Source organism: Physeter macrocephalus, chromosome 6 (assembly GCF_002837175.3).
Source record: "Physeter macrocephalus isolate SW-GA chromosome 6, ASM283717v5, whole genome shotgun sequence".
Taxonomy (NCBI): Eukaryota; Metazoa; Chordata; class Mammalia; order Artiodactyla; family Physeteridae; genus Physeter; species Physeter macrocephalus.
The window spans coordinates 28,906,185-28,927,760 of record NC_041219.1 but is presented as its reverse complement, the minus strand read 5'-3'; the positions used below and the strand labels follow the sequence as shown (position 1 = coordinate 28,927,760).

Here is a 21,576-nt window from a genome sequence, read left to right as displayed (position 1 = left end):
TGTTATTCGTGGTATGTAAATATATTCTGTATAGTTCTGCCTGATGGAAAGTCTAATGACTTTCGAAAGTGTTAAGTTGGCTCTATTTTCTCTTACTAAATGTGAATGCTGTTAGAAACAAGCTGTTGGGAGATGGAATTTGGCCCAAATCCATTTGGTTTCTGGAGCTGTTTTGTGTGGTTTTCTGGATTGTAGTTTATACAAGTAATGAGTTCTTATTTTATATTAAAGTAATTAGTTGTCAAATTAGTTCTTTAGTTACTGGTCTAACTAGTTGGTTCGTTTGGGTTAAATATGACGGTTTTGGGCTGATAAAGTTAGTCCCAGGTACTGAGACCTAAGTGAAGGGTTTATTAGCACTTGTTGAACATAAGATTTGACTTGTCTAAAATATACCTTAGAAGAGGAATCGTTTTTTAATTTTTTTTGGCCACCCCTCACGGCATGCGGGATTGCGGTATATGGTATCTTAGTTCCCTGACCAGGGATAGAACCCATGCCCCTGCAGTGGAAGCCCAGAGGTGGAGTCTTTACCACTGGACCACCAGGGAATTCCCAGAAGAGGAATCTTTTTGTGTACTTTTATTTATTTTTTTTTTTACATATACATATATTCATTCTTTTTTAGATTCTTTTCTCATATAGGTTATCACAGAATATTGAGTAGAGTTCCCTGTGCTGTACAGTAGTTCCTTGTTGGTTATCTGTCTTATATATAGTAGTGTGTATGTTCATCCCAAGCTCCTGATTTATCCCTCCCCCTCACATTTCCCCTTTGATCACCACAAGTTTGTTTTCGATATCTGTAAGTCTTTATGTTTTGTAAGTAAGTTCATTTGTATTGTTTTTTTAATTAGATTCCACATGAGTGATATCATATGATATTTGTCTTTCTCTGTCTGACTTTACTTAGTATGATAATCTCTAGGTCCATCCATGTTGCTGCAAATGACATTATTTCATTCTTTTTTTTAATGGCTGAGTAATACCCCATTGTATTTGTACACACGCACACACACACACACACACACACACACACATATAAACATCTTCTTTATCCATTCATCTGTTGATGGATATTTAGGTTGCTTCCATGTCTTTTTTGTGTGTGTGTGTGTGTCTGCACCACAAGGCCTGTGGGAATCTTAGTTCCCTGGCCAGGGATTGAATCCGTGCCCCCTGCAATGGAAGTGTGGCATCTTAATCACTGGACCACCAGGGAAGGTCCCCTCCATGTCCTGGCTATTGTAAATAGTGCTGCAATGAACATTGGGGTGCATGTATCCTGTTGAAGTATGATTTTCTTCTCATATATGCCCAGGAGTGGGATTGCTGGATCATATGGTAGTTCTATTTTTAGTTTTTTTAAGGAACCTCCATACCTGTTCTCCATAGTGGCTGTACCAATTTACATTCCCACCAACAGTGTAGGAGGGTTCCCTTTTCTCCACACCCTTTCTAGCATTTATTGTTTGTAGACTTTTTGATCATGGCCATTCTGACCAGTGTGAGGTGGTACCTCACTAGTTTTGATTTGCATTTCTCTGATAATTAGTGATGTTGAGCATCTTTTCATGTGCTTCTCTGCCATCTGTAGGTCTTCTTTGGAGAAACGTCTATTTAGATCTTCTGCCCATTTTTTGATTGGATTGTTTGTTTTTTTGACATAGAGCTGAATGAGCTGTTTATATATTTTGGAGATTAATCCCTTGTCGGTTACTTTGTTTGCAAATATTTTCTCCCCTTCTGTGGGTTGTCTTTTTGTTTTTTTTATAGTTTCCTTTGCTGTGCAGAAGCTTTCACGTTTAATTAGGTCCCATTTGTTTATTTTTGTTTTTATTTTCATTACTCTGGGAGCTTTTTGTGTACTTGTAAATTAGGTATGAGGTTGTTGCCCTTCACAGGAAGCATAAGAAATACTAATGGGGCTTCCCTGGTGGCGCAGTGGTTGAGAATCTGCCTGCCAATCTAGGGGACACGGGTTCGAGCCCTGGTCTGGGAAGATCCCACATGCCGCAGAGCAGCTAGGCCCGTGAGCCACAACTACTGGGCCTGCGCGTCTGGAGCCTGTGCTCCACAACAAGAGAGGCAGCGACAGTGAGAGGCCCACGCACTGCGATGAAGAGTAGCCCCCGCTCGCTGCAACTAGAGAAAGCCCTCACACAGAAACGAAGACCCAATACACCCAAAAATAAATAAATAAATATTTTAAAAAATTAAAAAAATAAAAATTTATTTTAAAAAAAAAGAAATACTAATGGTTACTGTATGTATGTAAGGGGTAGGTGCTGAAAGGATCAGGCAAGAAATCAGGGTCTTTTTTTGTTTATTTGATTTGTCCGGTGAATTCCTGAAGGGAAAGCAGTTAGAAAGGAGAAAGAAGATAAAGCCTAGTAGAGTCTGTTTTACCCAACCTTTGCTTTACAGTTTTAATTAAACCTCCTGTTTCTAAGAAGGAACAATCTTTGTTATTGAATCCTCAGGACTATAGAACAGAGTCCACCATTGTTTTACTTATCCCCTGGGGGTAGGCTTCAAGATATAGTGAAATCTAGAGAAGTACCATTTCCAACCCCACCCTTTCCAAGTCCTCTGGAGTGATAGGGTGGGGTGGGATGGGCCTGTCTTAAAACATGGTATAAATAGTCTTACAGGGAAAAGTGATATGTGATGAGAAAAGTTTTTATTTGTGAAAAGTATAGATTCTGGTGAATTTATGGGGAGGTTGGATAGAAGGGAGGAAAGAGTTTAAGGTCCAGAGTTAAAATGTTTTGTTGATTCTGTGTGCCAAATACATTGTAAGAAGCTTTGTGTGCAGTATCTAATTAAAGTCTCATAACCCATGTAACAGATGAGGAAAATGGAGCTAGCTCAAACAAACACAGTATTTTAGGAGTAAGGGCTTGGATCCAGTATTCTCTGATTATCAAGAATGTACCACCCTCCACATGCCTCACTTAGAATGCTCCAGCATTTGGGAAATAATTACTGAAAGTGGACAAAGGAACACTTCCAAAATAAAATTAAGGTCTGGAGACTTTTAAAATAAATGGATTTTGTTCATATAGTAGTATTGGAATAATTTTAAGGGCTACTTAGAGTTGCAATACAATTTCCAGATACCCCCTTAGTATAATTACTAAGTTTGGAGATCATACCAAAAGATTTAAGAGAAATATCACACAATCTGTTTTAAAACCAAATATCCACCCCAGCCATTTTGTGTGTGTGTGTGTCCTATCCAAGTAAGTGGGATAGGAGGAAGTGGGTACTTTTCAATTTGAGTTCTTCGTGGGAAATACAATTTGCAGTTTATATTGTTTTAGGGAAGAGAGTGACTGGGGAAAAAGCTTTTTATTAAGTTACATATGTATGTATATTGTTTTTCCTCCTCTGAACTGTAACAGGATTTCCGGGATGCAGTAGCCCATGCTTCCAGGCAACTTGGGAAACCGGTGATTGAGGACCGGATCCTAAATCAGATCCTATACTACTTGCCTCAGTTGTACGAGCTCAATCGGGATCTCCTGAAGGAACTGGAGGAAAGAATGTTGAACTGGTAAAAATGGACTGACCAGCTTTCCCAGTTTCCAAGTTCAGATGAAGCTATAAGGGCCCTGCATATGACAGAGAGGCATTGTTCCTGACATTGTGTTTTTTCAATATATTGAGTTTTCTTGGCAGTTACCTGTGGATTGATCACTTTGGACGGCCAAAATTCACTGTTGCACCTAGCTCGGTACTCTAAATTTTTAAATTCTTTGGTAATGTTGCCTCAAAAGCAGGAAGGGCCCATAGTTAGCCAATTTAACTTTCTATAGGTGACCTTTATAAGCAGGATTTTTGAAATTGGGAGAGTTTAGTTGATGTATTCACATTTTTAAATGTCTCATCTATTTTTTTGGAGCTTCAAGCCAGGAAACTGCATTTTGGAAAGGAGGGCATTCACCGAGATAATAGGTAGATTTGTTGGTTTAGAAAATTTACACATATATGACATCGTTGTAGATGTTGTAGATTTTAGAACAGGAAAAGAATACCAAAGGTTAACTGCTTTTATTGGTCTTTAGACAGTAACAGAAACTTTGGTGACATCTTTGGAAATGTGTACAGTTTGGTCTAGGGGGATTGAATTTATTGTTGAAGTCGTGGGGAACCCAAGATAACAACATGGTGTATCACTTACTTTCATGATAAAAATTTCCCTCTAAGCTTTCTTTATACATAAATCCAGGAAAATGCCTCTGCTTGTTTTGCAGATATCTTGCTTCTGCATGTTGGGAAAATATGCTAAATAATGATTAATACTTAGCTGCAGCCTAAGTATAAAATTACACAGAGTTTAAGGGCTGAGGAATGATTAAAAGCTATTTTTTAAAAGCATGATAAAATAAAACATAATTAAAAAGAGTTTTCCTGTCCATACTTTATCATTACTCTTATAAAAAATTATCTTAAAAGTTCATCTGAATTTTCTGAACAGTCTCTGGCTATACAGAAGCATGAGATGGTGAAAGTAGGGAGACCAGTTAGAGGACTGGCAGAGTCCAGGCAAGATGTAATGGTAGCAATAATGGAAATGGGAAAGAGTGGGCATTTGGGGATATTTCTTACAAGAAGAGGAAAAAAAGGTAAGCTGATGGCTTGGAAATGGGGCTCTGCTCATCATTGGATATGTTTTGGATACCATAATGACTCTTTTTCTGTTTTTGTCTATCTCTTCTCTATCCTTAGGACGGAACAACAAAGAATTGCTGATATCTTTGTAAAGAAGGGACCATATCTAAAAATGTATTCCACATATATCAAAGAATTTGATAAGAATATAGCTTTGTTGGACGAGCAGTACAAGAAAAACCCAGGTTTTGCTGCTGTTGTTAGAGAATTTGAGGTATTTTTGCTACTGACCTCTGTTTTGCTACCATTTCTCTGTTTTGAAACTAAAAATATTAGTGAATTCCAGTTACAGCAAACTAGAAAAGTTTTAGAAGTATTAAGATATGGCTGATTTCTAATTTGTACGGTAATTAAACTTTAAAATCATTTGTTGTCTTTTCTTCCCTCTTTTCCTTTCTTCTGAAGTCTTCATGCTATTGATATTAAGATGGAAGTGTGGTATATACAGGTATGGCAACTGATAATTGACCCAGGTTTTCATCAGTGTCCAGTGACTTGTTCTGTCGCCTTGGCAGCAAAAGAAAACATGACAGAGAAAGTTAGCTGTCTAATATCTAATGATGCTTGCATGATCGATGCTTTCTTTTTTTTTTTTTTTAAAGCTTATGTCTCATTACTTCTCATTTCTTTTTTCTTTTTTTAAAAATAAATTTATTTTTATTTTTGGCTGTGTTGGGTCCTCTTTGCTATGCGCGAGCTTTCTCTAGTTGCAGCGAGCAGGGGCTACTCTTCGTTACGGTGCGCGGGCTTCTCGTTACGGGGTGTAGGCTCTAGGCGCGCGGGCTTCAGTAGTTGTGGCACACGGCCTCAGTAGTTGTGTCACACGGGCTTAGCTGTTCCTCGGCATGTGGGATCTTCCTGGACCAGGGCTTGAACCCATGTCTCCCGCATTGGTAGGCGGATTCTTAACCACTGTGCCACCAGAGGAGTCCCTCGATGCTTTCTTAACATGCATTGTCATTATACTTTCATAATTACTCTACATACCAGACCCTGGATGTACATATTTAGAAAAAGATAGAACCATCATATTTGAAAAAACTCTTTCCTTCCCACTTGAGCTGTGTAAGAACACCAGGACATCTTAGGAGGCAGGGACATTTTCACTTGGCCATTTTGATGTCACCCCACAGTAAATACCTTTATTGGAGATAGGAGGGGAGGCTCAGGAATGGGCACCAGTATCTGTTGTACATACTAAGAAAAAAACTTTTGGCAGCGTCAAATGTCCTTGTGGTCAAGTCAGAAGGGTTCCAGAATCAAATGTTCCCATATGCAGTGTGATTTGGGGGCTGTCTTTTGTAGCCATTCATCTGAGAAAGTTTACATTCTTCAGGCTTATAAGACGAGGTTTGCTTAGCAAGGCTGCTTTTCAGGTTGCCCTTAATTTCTGCATTCTCCCCAGCACCAACTGTTGTTATTATGAGTATATTGATGATAGGCTCTGATGATTATTTGAATCCAGTTCCCAGTAGTTTTATTTCTGCCACCTTATTTTGGGGGCCAGGCATTTCCTTCTTGGTTGTTGGGTTGGTGTGTGTTCATGAATACATTGGTAGATGCTTTTCTAAGTGGTAGCTGCTGCCTCTGATTGGCCTACAACGCAGACTGCAGCCTCCACCCTCCACCCTCTGCGAGAGGGCTGTGAATTTCCCAATGAGTCAGTGATTTCAGAGATGTACCTACAAGAGGGGGTAGACTCCGTGGTGAGTGGTTCTGGTTTCCCACTCAGCATAGGAGCTGTGCCTTGAAGGGAGCTTCTCCATGAATCCCAGAGTTGCTGGCTATTTAAAGTTCAGCTTCCCGAGCACTTGGATCTGGGTCCCTTGCTTCTTAGGAAAATGCGTGTGTTTACTTTGGATGCCTTTTCCTTTCAGATGAGCCCACGCTGTGCTAATCTGGCCCTCAAGCACTACCTGCTCAAGCCGGTTCAGAGGATCCCCCAGTACAGGCTGCTGCTAACAGGTGGGCTTCTCTGGCAGATTACCAACCAAACAATTCCTGTCGTTCTTAGGAAACCCTGCCTTTCCTAAGAACACCTCTCTTTTTCTATCCGGTAGCCGATTTTCCTAACACGTGAATTTATATATTGCTGGCAGCCTCACGTAGACATTGCCGGCATTGAACTTCTTTAGTTCTTGGGTCATCCATGTGCATTCTCTGCTCTAGGCATTCATACATGTTAATTCCTTTTGCTCAGAACTTCTTTTACGGTCTCAGCCCCACAACGCTGTGTCGTTTTACCTGGTTAATATTAATTCGAAGAAGGTACTTTCCCAGCCACTCAAGAATGAGGTTTAGAGGGTTACTCCCACATATTTGTATATCAACTACCATGGACCTCTAGTCATTTACTTCAAAGGGTTGTTAAAAGGATTGATTGATGAGCTATGTGCTTAGAATAGTGCCTTGGTCATAGTTAGTTCTAAATAAGTATTAGCTGCTATTATTAGTAGTATCCATATCCTTATCATCCTCATGATTGTCATTATGTCTGGTCATTGTATCTTCTACTGGAGCTTCAGGATTACAGGGCTGTGTGTCTAGGTTACCACTGTAATAGTTAAAAAAAGGAAAAGAAAGCTATGATTTGAGTGAAGGCACACACTGTGCTCACGACTTTATATCCATTGGGTCTTTAAGTCTTCACCATAGCTATGCATATACATAGATGAAATAACAGGCTTATAGTGATTGAGTGGTCTGGCATCACGAAAAGCCAGTATAGTCTCAGTACCAAGCATAGTATCCAATACATACTACTACTAGGTCCTCTGTGGTATTTGCTGAAATGTATTGGATATGCAGTGACTTAATATACATATATAATGTGCATTAAGAACTATGTCAAGGACTTCCCTGGTGGTCCAGTGGTTAAGACTCTGCGCTTCCAACTCAGGGGGCACAGGTTTGATCCCTGATTGGGAAACTAAGATCCTGCAGGCTGCATGGCATAGCCAAAATAAATAGATAGATAGATAGATAGATAGATAAGTATCTAGATAAATAAATAAAGAACTGAAGAATTGTGTCCAAACGCACAAGAATATTCAAATGCCACTGCTACTCTAAATTCAATCAGTTGTAATTTTATGTAAATAGATTTTGAGGTACTTGGTTCCTATTAGTGTTCTTAAGCAATGGCACCCCTGCTTTAATCCTTAATCACTTTCTCTTAAGCCAAGAGCTATACTGAATGAGGTAGGTGAATCCTGAAAAGCCAGGATTTCCCGATTTCGCTTTAGGCAAAGCCTTCGTACCTTCCAAGCTTGCCTAGTGAACTGCTGATGAGGAAGGCCTGCCTTTCAGCCCCAGGACTGGCTACCCTAGGTATTTCTACTAAATTTGAATTTCTAACTGTGAATCAGGCACTAGATTTCTCTCTGGAATGACATAGGCAAACCAAATAATTTGAGGATATCCTGTCCATCTGTACTTTCTTTCCTCTGCATTTGGCAGAGATTTAGACTACACAGGGCAAAAGGAAGTGCCCATGCATGTGTTGTGTTTTTGCTAGATAAATTCAATGCTGTATCATAAATGAGCTATTGAATGGCTTAGGCTATTTCTACAGCTATCGAATTAAGTACTGTTTTTAGTGGCAAAAGACTATGGTTTCAAATGAGAGAAGGATGGAGCAAGGTTCTGAAATTTTCATGTAAAAATATTTTTTTTCCCACACTGTGACTGATCTAAGTAAAAGAGTTACACATGTGTTTAATGTAGGTTTCATACTGAGTTTGATTTTAATTGATTAATGGTGAAATAGCAACAGCAAGTTTTAAAAATTCTCTTTAAGAGAACAGATTTCATTTGTTTTATAACCAGCATGATGTGAGCTTGGGGGTAGTTTTGAGCTTTGTCTTCTTTAATCTTAAAGCCCTCCCCACCCTTAACTTGGAAAATCTCCATTATTTAAATGATGTACCATACTTTATATATAGCAGACCCTTAGTAACTGTGGATTTATTTGTTCAAGGTTACAAAGTCAGGACTAAAGTTAAAGAAAGAACATAGACTTTGTAAAGCAATAACCGACGATTCATTCTATACCTTTTCTTCCATTGATTCAAATTCTTCCCTTTCTCCACCTGACCTGAAGTCCTCCATTACCTCCAAAGCCATCTCTGATTACTCCAGTTCTCCTTAACCCTTTGTATTGGTGCAGTGTGACTTAGTAAATATTTATTTGATGCCCTGTGAATTTGCTAATATTTATATGACTTGAATGTTGATTCCTTAATTTGATTATAAACTCCTTGAGGTCAAGGAGTGAGTCTTTTAATTAATAATTAATAATTTAGTGCACCCCAGTATATCTGGGCCCCTTTGGGATAGCTTGGAAGCTGTTTAGGAGATAATTCTGGTTGGTTTTAAGCTACATTTAAAACATCCCTTTAACCAAAATATCTTTAGCTTAATTAAAGGACAACATTGAGAGAGAGAATTTCAGAGACAGTCTCTCCTCCAGAGAGGTGAAGTGTCTTGCCCCAGCAACACAAATAGTGTCTATTAGTTGAAGCACCTGTGGTCATATAATCCTAAGGACATATGGGGATTGGTACCAAAAGTTTGTTTTATATGTATTTTTATTTAAAACTCTTATTTTCCGATACTCCTTTTTGTTATGTTCTGATTTCTCTCTACTCTGCAAGATATTTCTACTTTTGTTATCAAAGTGCCCCTATCTACGCACTTAGATTTTTAGAAGTTGGATTTTAAGTCTTACGTTTGCATCTATTCAAACAAGTGAATTAACTCTGGATCCTCATCTTTGGATAAACAAGCTCAATGATTTAATCCGCCACACAACCTTATGTGGGAAGTATTGATACTTTTATTTCCATTTTAGAATTTGGAATAATTCCAGGGGCACAGAGTATACAGGAACAGAGAGAAAGAGTGAGATTATTTCAGGCAACTCCTGACAACTTCGATTTATTGAGTTTCAGGCAGAGAAAGGGAAGGATTCCTACCTGGCTTGGTATAAGTAGGTTTATGCCCACCTTGGCTTCTTGGGAAGGGAAGATTGAGAAATGCAGGGATGAAGTACAGATAAGATAGTTTCTTTTGGAGTCCTTTAGAGAAAGGTTAAGTGGAAATCCCCAGATACAGCACTCCTGCCCCTACTGTTCAAACAAGCATCCTATTGTCGGCAGTGTTTTCTTCAGGACCTAATTTGGGTTTCTAGTGGGTATTTTACTTAGTCTTATTTCTTCCTTCATTGTAGTAAAAAATTTCCAGCTGAATTCTTGGTAATATTTTTTTAAGCTCAGCTCAAAATAGGATCAAAGAAAATGTATATGTTGTATAATGAAATGCTTAAGATTAGAATATTTTTTTTAAAGTAGTAAAGAAAGTGATTTACTTAATTTAAGCAAGAAAAACTTGTAAATTTTACCTTTATTTTGGCCACCTAAGAGCAGTGGATCTGGCCAGATCTTTCCATCTGTGTGGGGCCCAAATCCTATGTGAAGTTAGGACAAAGGGGGATCTTGGGGCAGCAGTGAGGGAGCAATTTTTAAAAAGTGAACAGATGCTGCTAAAGGAGCAGCATTAATTTTTTACCACTGCTTATTTCCTTCCTCCTCATCAGTTCAGGGTAGAGACTATCTTTTTTATCCTAACTCAGTGTCTGCATAGATTCTGGCACATAACAGGGACTCAGTAAACTGAAAGGCTTAGGGAAATAAACGTTGTTCCTTTTTATGAGGTTGAGAATCCCTATGCAGTGATGCCTGTGAACGTTTGATGGATGGATGCATTGATAAATTGCTTTTAAGAGTAAAAACACTCTTCCAGTTACCCAGAAACAAAACTGTGGAAAGGACTAAAATGCTTCTCTTTCCTTGTCTTTCCTCTGTCATAAGATCTGCTGACTAGTTTTCCTCTGCTTCTGCTTCCTGCCCTTTCCATTTCCCTTGTTATGCTCCAGGCCAGGCCTTTCTAAACTCACGCCAAGTTGTGGCAATATCTTCCTATTGGTCATGCTCCCTTTATCACGCCCACTTCCAAGAAGACCATAGAAAAAACACACTCCTCCCATGTCTCCACTTTGCTCTCACACTACCACACTCAACACTTCTGACACCAGATATATAGGTTTTTTCCCACACCAAGCGACTCTCTTCAACACCAGCTACGTGTCCTATAATTCAATTCAATTCTGACACTGTCTACCTGGAGATAGTGGGCTCAGTTCCACAAGCCTGACCCTTCCAAACTTCACATGCCATTCGCAAGTCCCAGGCTGTAACCTATATTTCTGACCGACCGACTGTAAATCTGGGTTCCCATGTCTTTCTCCTTGGGTTTGAAAGTTTGCTAGAATGGCTCACAGAACTCAGGGGAACACCTGTTTACATTTACTGGTTTATTATAAAAGGGTATGCTAAAAGATAAAAATGAACTTCATATGGAAGAGATACATAGGGCAAGGTATGGGGGGTGGAACTCCCATGCCCTCTCTGGGCACTCCCTAGAACCTCACCAAACCCTGTATTCTGGGGTTTTTATAGAGGCTTCATCACGTAAGCATGACCCATCATTAATTCCACTTCTAGCCCCTCTCCCCTTCCTGGGGGATGGAGAGTAGGGCTGAAAGTTTTAAGCTTTTAATCATGGATTGGTCTTTGTGGTGACCGGTACCCATCTAGGAGCCGACCAAGAGTCACCTCATTATAACAAAGGACACTACTGTCACTTAGGAAATTCCACGGCAGCTTTGTGTCAGAACTAGGGTCAAAGACCAGATATTAGAACAAAAGATGCACCTACTGCTCTTTCTTTCTTTTTTTTGCGGTACATGGGCCGCTCACTGTTGTGGCCTCTCCTGTTGTGGAGCACAGGCTCCGAACGCACAGGCTCAGCGGCCATGGCTCACGGGCCCAGCCGCTCTGCGGCATGTGGGATCTTCCCGGACCGGGGCATGAACCTGTGTCCCCTGCATTGGCAGGCGGATTCTCAACCACTGCGCCACCAGGGAAGCCCCTGCTCTTTTTTTTTTTTTAATGAATTTTTGATATGATCTATTTTAATAAATTTACTTATTTATTTATTTTTGGCTGCATTGGGTCTTTGTTGCTGCGCGCGGGCTTTCTCTAGCTGCGGTGAGCAGGGGCTACCCTTCGTTGCAGTGCGCGGGCTTCTCATTGCGGTGGCTTCTCTTGTTGCGGAGCACGGGCTCTAGGCATGTGGGCTTCAGTAGTTGTGGCACGTAGGCTTCAGTAGTTGTGGCTCGCGGGCTCTAGAGTGCAGGCTCAGTAGCTGTGGCACACAGGCTTAGTTGCTCCATGGCATGTGGGATCTTCCCGGACCAGGGCTCGAACCCGTGTCCCCCGCATTGGCAGGCGGATTCTTAACTACTGCGCCACCAGGGGAATCCCACTCCTAGTGCTCTTATCTCTCAGAAAATTATAAAGATTTGGGGAGCTCTGTGCAAGGAACCGGAGCCAGAGACCCTACAGTTGGCCCTTGGTATCAGCAGATTCGGAACCCATGGATAGGGAGGGCTAACTGTATTACACCACTTTATATAAGGGAATTAAGCATCCACAGATCCTGGTATCTGAGGGGAGTGCTGGAACTAATCCCCCACAGATACCAAGGGATAACTGTGTATATGTTTTCTATCATTTCACAGATATACTTTTATTCTGCTTATTAGGAAAGTTGAAAACCTGCTTATCCTACCATAATGATGGATACATGTCATTACACATTTATCCAAACCCACAGAATGTGCAACACCAAGAGTGAACTCTAGTGTAAACTGTGGATTGTGGGTGATCATGATGTGTCAGTGTAGGTTCATCCATTATAACAAATGGACCACCCTGATGGGGTACGTTGATGACGGGGGAGGCTGTGCATTTGTGGGGGCGGGAGATGTACAGGAAGTCTTCATACCTTTCCCTCAATTTTGCTGTAAATGTAAAACTGCTCTGAAAAGTTAAATCTTACTTTAGAAAAAAAAATGATTTATCCACAGTATAAAGACCACAATTATAAACCTGTTCTATATAACCAAAGAATTGCCCAAACCTTATTTTCCTTTGTTCTAGCTGCATTCATTTTCTTACCCTCTCCTGAAACCTGACTTTCAAGGCCAGATTCTCACCTCCATTAATCAATCACCTACTCATTCAACCAGTATTTTTTTTTTAATTTATTTATTTTTATTTTTGGCTGCCTTAGGTCTTTGTTGCTGCTCGCGGACTTTCTCTAGTTGCGGCTAGTGGGGGCTACTCTTCATTGCGGTTCGCGGGCTTCTCATTGGGTGGCTTCTCTTGTTGCAGAGCATGGGCTTTAGGCGCGTGGGCTTCAGTAGTTATGGCACTCGGGCTCAGTAGTTGTGGCTCGCGGACTCTAGAGCGCAGGCTCCATAGTTGTGGCGCACGGGCTTAGTTGCTCCGCGGCATGTGGGATCTTCCTGGACCAGGGCTCGAACCCATGTCCCCTGCACTGGCAGGTGGATTCTTAACCACTGCGCCACCAGGGAAGTCCATTCAACCAGTATTGATACAGGCTGGCGCTGAGCTGGGCACCTGTATACACTGGCAGACAACACAGTGGTGGTCCCTGCCCTTTTGGAGCTTACAGTCCTACTCTTTGGGGCCACACCCAACCCCTCAGGGTCCCTCCCAGCTCTTTCTCTTCTCAGTTCCTAAAATTTTTATTGATCTGGTCACCTTATTTGTTTGTTTTTAAGGAAAAACCAGAGCCCCACTTCTTTTCCTCCAGGTTTTTTAATTTTATTTTATTTTCGGCTGCATTGGGTCTTCGTTGCTGCACGCAGGCTTTCTCTAGTTGCGGCGAGCGGGGGCTGCTCTTCATTGCGGTGCACGGGCTTCTCCTTGCGGTGGCTTCTCTTGTTGCAGAGCACGGGCTCTGGGCATGCGGACTTCAGTAGTGTGGCATGCGGGCTCAGTAGTTGTGGCTCACGGGCTCTAGAGCTCAGGCTCAGTAGTCGTGGCACACAGGCTTAGTTGCTCCACGACATGTGGGATCTTCCTGGAGCAGGGCTCGAACCCGAGTCCCTTGCATTGGTAGGCGGATTCTCAACAACTGCACCACCAGAGAAGTCCCTGGTATTTTTTAAAATTAATTAGTTCATTTATTTATTTATTTGGTTGCGCCAGGTCTTAGTTGCAGCACACAGGCTCCTTAGTTGCAGCTCGTGGGCTCCTTAGTTGTGGCAGGCAGGCTCCTTAGTTGTGGCATGCAAACTCTTAGTTGCAGCATGCATGTGAGATCTAGTTCCCTGACCAGGGATCGAACCCAGGCCCCCTGCATTGGGAACACGTAGTCTTATCGACTGTGCCACCAGGGAAGTTCCTGGTCACTTGTTTGAGTGAGAATATTCTGAGGATTTATTTTTGTAGGGGTCACTTTTTTTTTTTGAAGGGATCTTTTGTGCCTATAAAAAATATGTTACATACTATAAAAAAACAAAGTCCCTCTTCATCTTCTACCATCCAGGGATGACTATCATATATCCTTTTAGGGTTGGTGTTTGTTTTTTGTTTTGTTTTGTTTTGTTTTTTTGTGGTACGCGGACCTCTCACTGTTGTGGCCTCTCCCGTTGCGGAGCACAGGCTCCGGATGTGCAGCCTCAGCGGCCATGGCTCACGGGCCCAGCCGCTCCGCGGCATGTGGGATCTTCCCGGGCCGGGGCACGAACCCGTGTCCCCTGCATCGGCAGGCGGACTCTCAACCACTGCGCCACCAGGGAAGCCCAGGGTTGGTGTTTTTTTGTTAGGTGGATTTTTTTTGTTTTTGATTGTCTTTATTTGTGTTATAGGTATTATAAATTTTTCAATGAAAAGCCTTTTATTTGTGGAAAGCATTGGTGTTGAAACAAGGTGTATCAGTGGGGATCATAGTGGAGAAAATATAATGAAAAATATAATTTAAAAATTCCTCTGAAGTATTTTTTCCATTTCTGTATTTGCACAGAGGAAGAAAGGCTTTTGAACTTTGATTAAATTTGGATCAGGTAGTTTCTTTGATCTTGTTCAAAATATTTATAAGTGACTTTAACAACATATTATATTACTTTTCCTATAATCTTTGCCTTTAGTCTGGGATGGCATTAACTCCCTCTATGTTTTAGAAATCCAGGATTTCCCATGTTGTTAGAAAATGCGATATTAAAAACATCTGTTCTGAAGTTATAAATTTGAGTTATGAACAGGCTAATAAGCAGATTTGACAAAAGATCAGAATCAAATTAATGCATGACTTTTAAAAATCCCTTACTGAAAATTGAAACTTTTGCTTCTGAAAATTCAAACTTCTGCTTAGCAAGTGTTTGAAAACCATAGGCTAAAATCATTCTAACACTTTCTCTAGAGCAGAACTTGATGAAAGGCGAGGGTGTCCTGGGCACCAGCCAAAGAATTTATTTTCTGAGGAACCCAAAGGCCCTGATATAAAGCAGCTCCGTCCATGTAAAATGGGAGGGTGATAATTAGCTCAGCTCTTGTTCTGTTGCAATTCTTTTTTTTTTTTTTTTTTTTTTTTTGCGGTACGCGGCCTCTCACTGTTGTGGTCTCTCCCGTCGCGGAGCACAGGCTCCACATGTGCACGCTCAGCGGCCATGGCTCACGGGCCCAGCCGCTCCGCGGCATGTGGGATCCTCCCGGACTGGGGCACGAACCTGTGTCCCCTGCATCGGCAGGCGGACTCTCAACCACTGCGCCACCAGGGAAGCCCTGCAATTCATTTTTAATCGTAGTTGTGAATGAGGTGTTTTGAAAGATGATATGTAATAAATTATGTCCGTGAAGTATTTTAATACTACAGAAAGACTTCAGGATATGAGAGGTAAGCACATTTTATCTGCTTGTTCTATTAAATTATAGCTTTTAAATGTAATCTCACTTTCTGTATAAAACAAGTGTTCTTAACCTTTTTAAAGTTAAGCCAGAATCCCTCTGGGAATGTGGTGAATCCTATGTATCTCGTCTCGGAGTAATTTTTGAAGTTACAGAATAGAATTCGTAAGATTAAGAGGAAACCAATTGGCCTGAAATAAAGTTATTAAAATAATTTTGAAGAGTGACAGAGTAATACATGTGCTTCTTTAAGTAATACATTAAATAGGAAGAGGTCGTGTGGATCTAATAACTGTCATGATTTTGAAGTAGTGGTGAGAGTAAACAATATTTTGAGATGTCTGCAACAACCGTAATGTCATATAGAAAACATGCGATTTCTATGGTGATAAAGCCCTGGTGTCATTGGTAATACTGTGATTTGTTGACTACATTCGTAATGGAAGGAAATTCTGTATTTCACTTAGAGATTAGTAGAAAGATTTTTTGGTTTTGCCTGTCCAAGTTTGCAGACCCTCTGAATTCTACCCATAGACATTACTGCAAAGCCATTCTTTTTCCAATTCTCAGTATAGATTTGACTCGGATTCCCTGCAAGTAACCGAATGCCTCTGTTGCTGGAACGGGCCTTGCCAAAGATCTAGCAAGCTGACTCTGTTGCCAGAGTTTCCCTCTTAGCATGTGTCAGAATCATGGGCTCACATCACGAACTGTTCCAGGGAATTCCCTCGTGGTCCAGTGTTTAGGACTCTGCCCTTCCACTGAAGGTGTACAGGTTTGATCCCTGGTCAGGGAACTAAGATCCCGCAAGCCACACGGCCATTAAGGAAAAAAAAAAAAAAAAAAAAAGGGAACTGTTCCAGTTGGAGAAAACACTGAAATTCAGTCAAACTTGAATTCACTTTGGTGTTTATATTTGCTTTATTCTTCACTTATGGGTAGTAAAATATACTTATCTCCCCAAACCTCAATAATTAGGGTAGTGGGGACCAAATTTAGATAAGAGTTTCCTTAAGTGAGACTTGCCTGCGTCAAGGCCATTTCTGTACGTGTGAGATTCTCACTTGATAAACTGGCAGGCTTAAATGTATCCACGAAGAAAAGCAGTCTCAGTGAAGTCAAAATAATGGATGTTTACATTTGTTGACTTTCCTATGGGTCTGACTCCCCTAAGGGCATTCTGTATATGCCAAGCCAACATGTCCCGCTAAAAATGGACCAAAGGGAGATTCTGTCCATTGTAAGATCTGATCCAAAATTTTGTCCTAGGACGAGCCTGGCATCAGGTTTGGTTTGTGAGTCCTTTGGGCATGCCACCTCTGGACCAGACTTATCAAAGTAAGACAGGCCAGGGCTGCCTTATGTGGCTGTGCCCTGACAAGGGCTCCCGGCTGAGTTTGAAGTCCAGCCAGCACTCCTCTTGCCATATTGTGTGCCCTGGAGAGGGGCTGCATCAGCCCAGGAGAAGTGGCCTTTTTAATTCACAGAAAGGCATTGCCAGCTTTCCAAGAACATAAATCTGTGAACCTGAGAGCCTGGAAAGGTCACTTTTCTAACTTAGGCATCTCTGGGCCACATTCTCAGAGGCCAGAACTGACCTAATATTTGAGAAGCAGGAGAATTAGAGCAGAGACTGGAGCACTTTTTAATTAGACCCTCAGAGTATCATCTCAACTGCTTAGTAAAATATGGAGCAAGAAGTGGTAACCCTAAATGAGTGTCATTTAGTCCATCATAAATTAAGGAAACATTTGTTGAATATGCACCAGACCTTGTTCTAGGTTCTGGGGGATATAAGGATAATTAATTCAGGCTCCTGGCCCTCCTGAAGCCCATGGTTTAGCATTTGTGCTTAAAGGGATACTTGACACTATAGAACCATTAACTTAGCTTTTAACTAGTTGCTGACACTCCGTATTCTCATTAAGGTTAACTTAGTTTGCAATTTTATCCATACATATCAAAATGATTTTGTGTATAGTAATATATAAAGTACATCATTAAAGAATATTCTGAGAGGGCAACATCAGTCAATACGTATTTTAAAACATCAACAGTTAAAGACACGTAATACCATTGCAAAAACAGACCTATTGATTAAAAATAATAATAATTATTCTGCCATTGGAATAGGGAGGTAACTTGAAATACACATAAGAATCTAATGTTGACAAAGTAGGAAGTGCAAGACAATAGAAAAGATTATTTGGTGAATAACCTGTTAAAATTTGAAAAACTAATTAAAATTCATACATTATTGGATACACTAAAAATAAAATCAAAACTAAATATAAATAGGCAGAGCACAGAGGATTTTTAGGGTAGTAAAAATACTCTGTATGATACATTTCATTATATATATTTGTCCAAACTCATAGAATGTACACCAAAGTGAGCCGTAATGTAAACTATGGGCTCTAGATGCTAATGATGTGTCGATGTAGGTTCATCAGTTGTAATAAATGCCCAACTCTGGTAGGTGATGTTGATATTGAGGGAGGCTGTGCATGTGTGTAAGCAGAAGGTATATGGAAAATCTTTGTACCTTCCCCTCAACTGCTCTAAACATAAAACTGCTTTAAAAAAATAAGGTCTTAACTTAAAAAAAAAAAATTACATATGAAGTATTAAACTATAGGAAAACCAGGGAAAAAATAAAATTGGTTATTTATTAAAACTCTCAGGGTAGGGAGAGGAGGAGAGATGATTTTCTAAGCCCCCCAAATTAAAGAAATTATAAAGGAAAATATTGACACCTTTCAACTCTTCTATATAATAAAGACATTATAAAGGTTTAAAATATAGTTGAAATAAAACGATAAACAGTACATCAGAAAACATTTGTAGCAAATATGAAAAAATACTATTTCACTAAGAATATTAAAACTTTTATAGGTATCTGGACTAAAAATATGAACAAACAATTCACTCAGAAAAAGTATACATAATAAGTACACTGTGGCATGTTTAAGATCCTCTGAATCATAAATATCAATTAAAATAAGTTATCAGTTCCCCCTACTACATTAGCAATAAAAAACTACAATACACAAAACTGGCAATCATTTAGTGAAGCTGGTATTTTCATATATAAATAATGATATTTTAAACTGATATATCGTTTTAGGAAAGGTTTCTCATGGTATATATAAAGTACTTAAAAAAAACAAAAACCTTTTCATTCCCATTGATATTCTGCCCCTCCACATACACACCCAAAATGTGAAGTATAGAAAAAGACAAATATATCAAGACATTGACCACTGTTACTTGTAATTAAAATAATCACACAATTTATTATTCAAACCCAGTACCTTTAAAGAGTGCAAGGGGCAGTATTTATAGTAATACCTGGACAACAGGTATATGGCAGAATCATATGGGCAAATTAGGATGTATGGCCATCCAATTTATAACAGCCAAAACAAGATAACTAAAAAATGACTTAAGTCTAATAATGGAGTAGCTAAGTCCTATATCATATATCCCTGGAGTGGCATGTTTGCTACTCCTATGTATTAAAAAAAATGTGCGGGTTAGAATACTTTAAATGTGCTATAAAATTCTATATATTATTAAAATTAAGTAAAGTCAAGCATTTATAAAAATAGAAGGAAATACTTCAAAATAAATAGTTGTTTTAGAGAGGTGTTCATGGTATGCTTCATGATACTTTAGAATGAGAGTCATTAGATTTTCAATCTGGGCCAAGCCTACTTATTTTATGTATGGGGATACTGACACCCAGAAATGCCACAGGACATGGTCAGAGTCACATACATACCTCTGCTAGACATGGCTGGACAAAGAAAGTAAGAATCTGTCTTCTCACTCCCAACAAGGGCTCTTGAGCTCTTCGCCAAGCCACCTTCAAGATGGCAGCAGTGTGTTTTACAACCTGATACTTGATCTTTATTTTGGTATTTAAAATAATCTCTACTCTGTTTCACAAGTCAGGATAATTTTAGGTGGCTTCTTTTTTAACATTTGAAATTTTGGCAAACAGGCTTTCATTGACTAGACTTATTATTCTTTGGATCTCATAATTCTGTATTTTGTTGCTGATTTCATTACATATTTAGGGAGGAAAGAAGAAATCTAGAGAATACAAAGCAAGACATGTCCTTAAATTCAAAACACTTGACTTTGGAACGTTACCCTGTCCTATATGCTAATTTCCTCTGTGCTCTGCCATCAACCGTTTCTGAGCACACAGTCCAGGAATCTGACTGGGTGCTTTTGAATTTAAAAGTCCCCGATTCCCACAGATGACTCATTTTTAGGGAATGGTTACTGTACCTCTGAATCATTTTCTGCTTTAAGTTGATTATTCGTTGATTAGGCAATCAAGGGATTGTAAGACTTACTAGGAGCCCATGTATTGAAAACTTAGACCTCTAACAAGATATGGCATTTGTTGGGTCCTCATTCTTTCACTCTGGGTCTCATATATGAGGACAGTTAACTTGCATAGCCCTTGAGACTGCACATGCTATGTTTTGGTTAGTTTTGTGCTGCTAATGTTGGATGATGGTGATGATGGGAACTGATTAACTTTTAAACAACGATGCCACCTGGTGGCCAGAAAGTACATTTTGTGGTGTCCAGGCATGCTGTACCAACCTTTTTTGCTTTGATATAAATAACCTCAGTAGCATTTGAGGCATTTTTATTACTGGAGTTTTGAAAAATCCTTGTTTGGTTTGATGGAAACAGGAAAGTCATAGAATACTACAAGTCCAACATGGCAAATTGAGATGACTCCTCTGCTCTCCTCGATTTTTTAATGAAGCTCCAGCAGGATGCTAGGACCTAAATGATATGTAGTAAACAATTCCAAATGACCCATGCAGGAGTGTCTGTCTGGTTTCCCTTCCTGCGTTTCACCTGGGTTATGACAGTCACTGGGGCAGCTGGTGGTTTCATTGCTCCTTCCATCTGAGTCAGAGGGTGATCAGTCTCGTTCTTCTCATTCTGTAGTTAAGGCACTAGCGATTCTTAACTGAGGGGATCATGGTCTTGTCTTCCTAGAAAAGGTAAAAGTTCTCAAAAGGAGTATGTACTGCAGTGAGATGCCCTGAAAATATGGATGAATACATGAGAAAGTTGAATTTCTAAAATTCAGTTTTGGAAAGGTGAATTTTGCAAGTTGAGTTTTAAGATTTTTTTTTTTTTTTTTAATTGGCAAGGAAAGTAAACCTTAACCCCATTTTCTCCTTGATTAGTAACATGATTTTGCAACATTTTCGTCGTGGGTTTTCTGCCCAGCCAGTTTGCGTATTTCCACTTTGTTCCTAAAAGGTTAGGTTGGTGAGCAGCAGCTGAGCTTGAGTACAAGGAAAGAAAATGCAACTCAGAAGCTTCTTGGGCTCAGCACAGTGATTCTGAGGTCAGGATTTCCTAATATGGACATCTTCCAGTGACCTCTTTTGGTTTAGAGAAATGTCTCAGCTTGCATGGATATGCTTCTGTATTAAAGAATAAGAATTGAAGACAAAATGGGAACTTGCTGTGAATCTGATACTTAGGTAAATCTGCTTTCATTTCCACACTCTTCAGCTACCTGCAGCTTTAAGGAACATCCCTTTTGATTAATGAAGTAGCCCAAGAAGAGTAAGTTTTTCTCCCTAACCCTGTCGCTCTCATGGAAAAGTTAAATATTTGGATTCACTAAGCATGGCTTATATATGGAATGCGTTCTGAGTGGCGTCAGAGTGAGAGTAAGTTCATTTTTCATCTCCAGATGAGGCTAAGCGTAGTGTATAATCAATGTATTTTGTTACTTTTTATGGGTTTCTTATTTATTTGGTTGGAAGAATTGCTCTCCAACTTTTATGTTCAGATTACTTTCAGATCTAAATTGCTTGTGATGGTCTCTGGCAAGGTAGAACCTATGCCGTGGTGCACAGAACCTTAACGTCATCATACACGATATCTCACTGTGGCTTGTTGACAGGGTTGGATATTTATAATGTGCATGTCTAGACTCACACAGGTTCTTGGATCACTGTGACAAAGATGTATAGTTTCAGCAGTTGGGTGTGTATGTTAGTCATCTATT

The 21,576-nt window shown here is 39.9% G+C and overlaps 1 protein-coding gene across 3 annotated transcripts in view; it reads left to right on the top strand.

The window, feature by feature from the left end:
* Window positions 1-21,576, top strand: part of FGD6 (FYVE, RhoGEF and PH domain containing 6) — a 117,699-nt gene that overhangs the window by 64,642 nt on the left and 31,481 nt on the right. For all 3 annotated transcript variants that reach the window (XM_028490457.2, XM_007125121.4, XM_055085250.1), the window contains exons 6-8: window positions 3,408-3,559; window positions 4,735-4,891; window positions 6,555-6,642. In XM_028490457.2, the coding sequence (XP_028346258.1) occupies window positions 3,408-3,559; window positions 4,735-4,891; window positions 6,555-6,642 (397 nt within the window). The remainder of the gene's footprint in view (window positions 1-3,407; window positions 3,560-4,734; window positions 4,892-6,554; window positions 6,643-21,576) is intronic.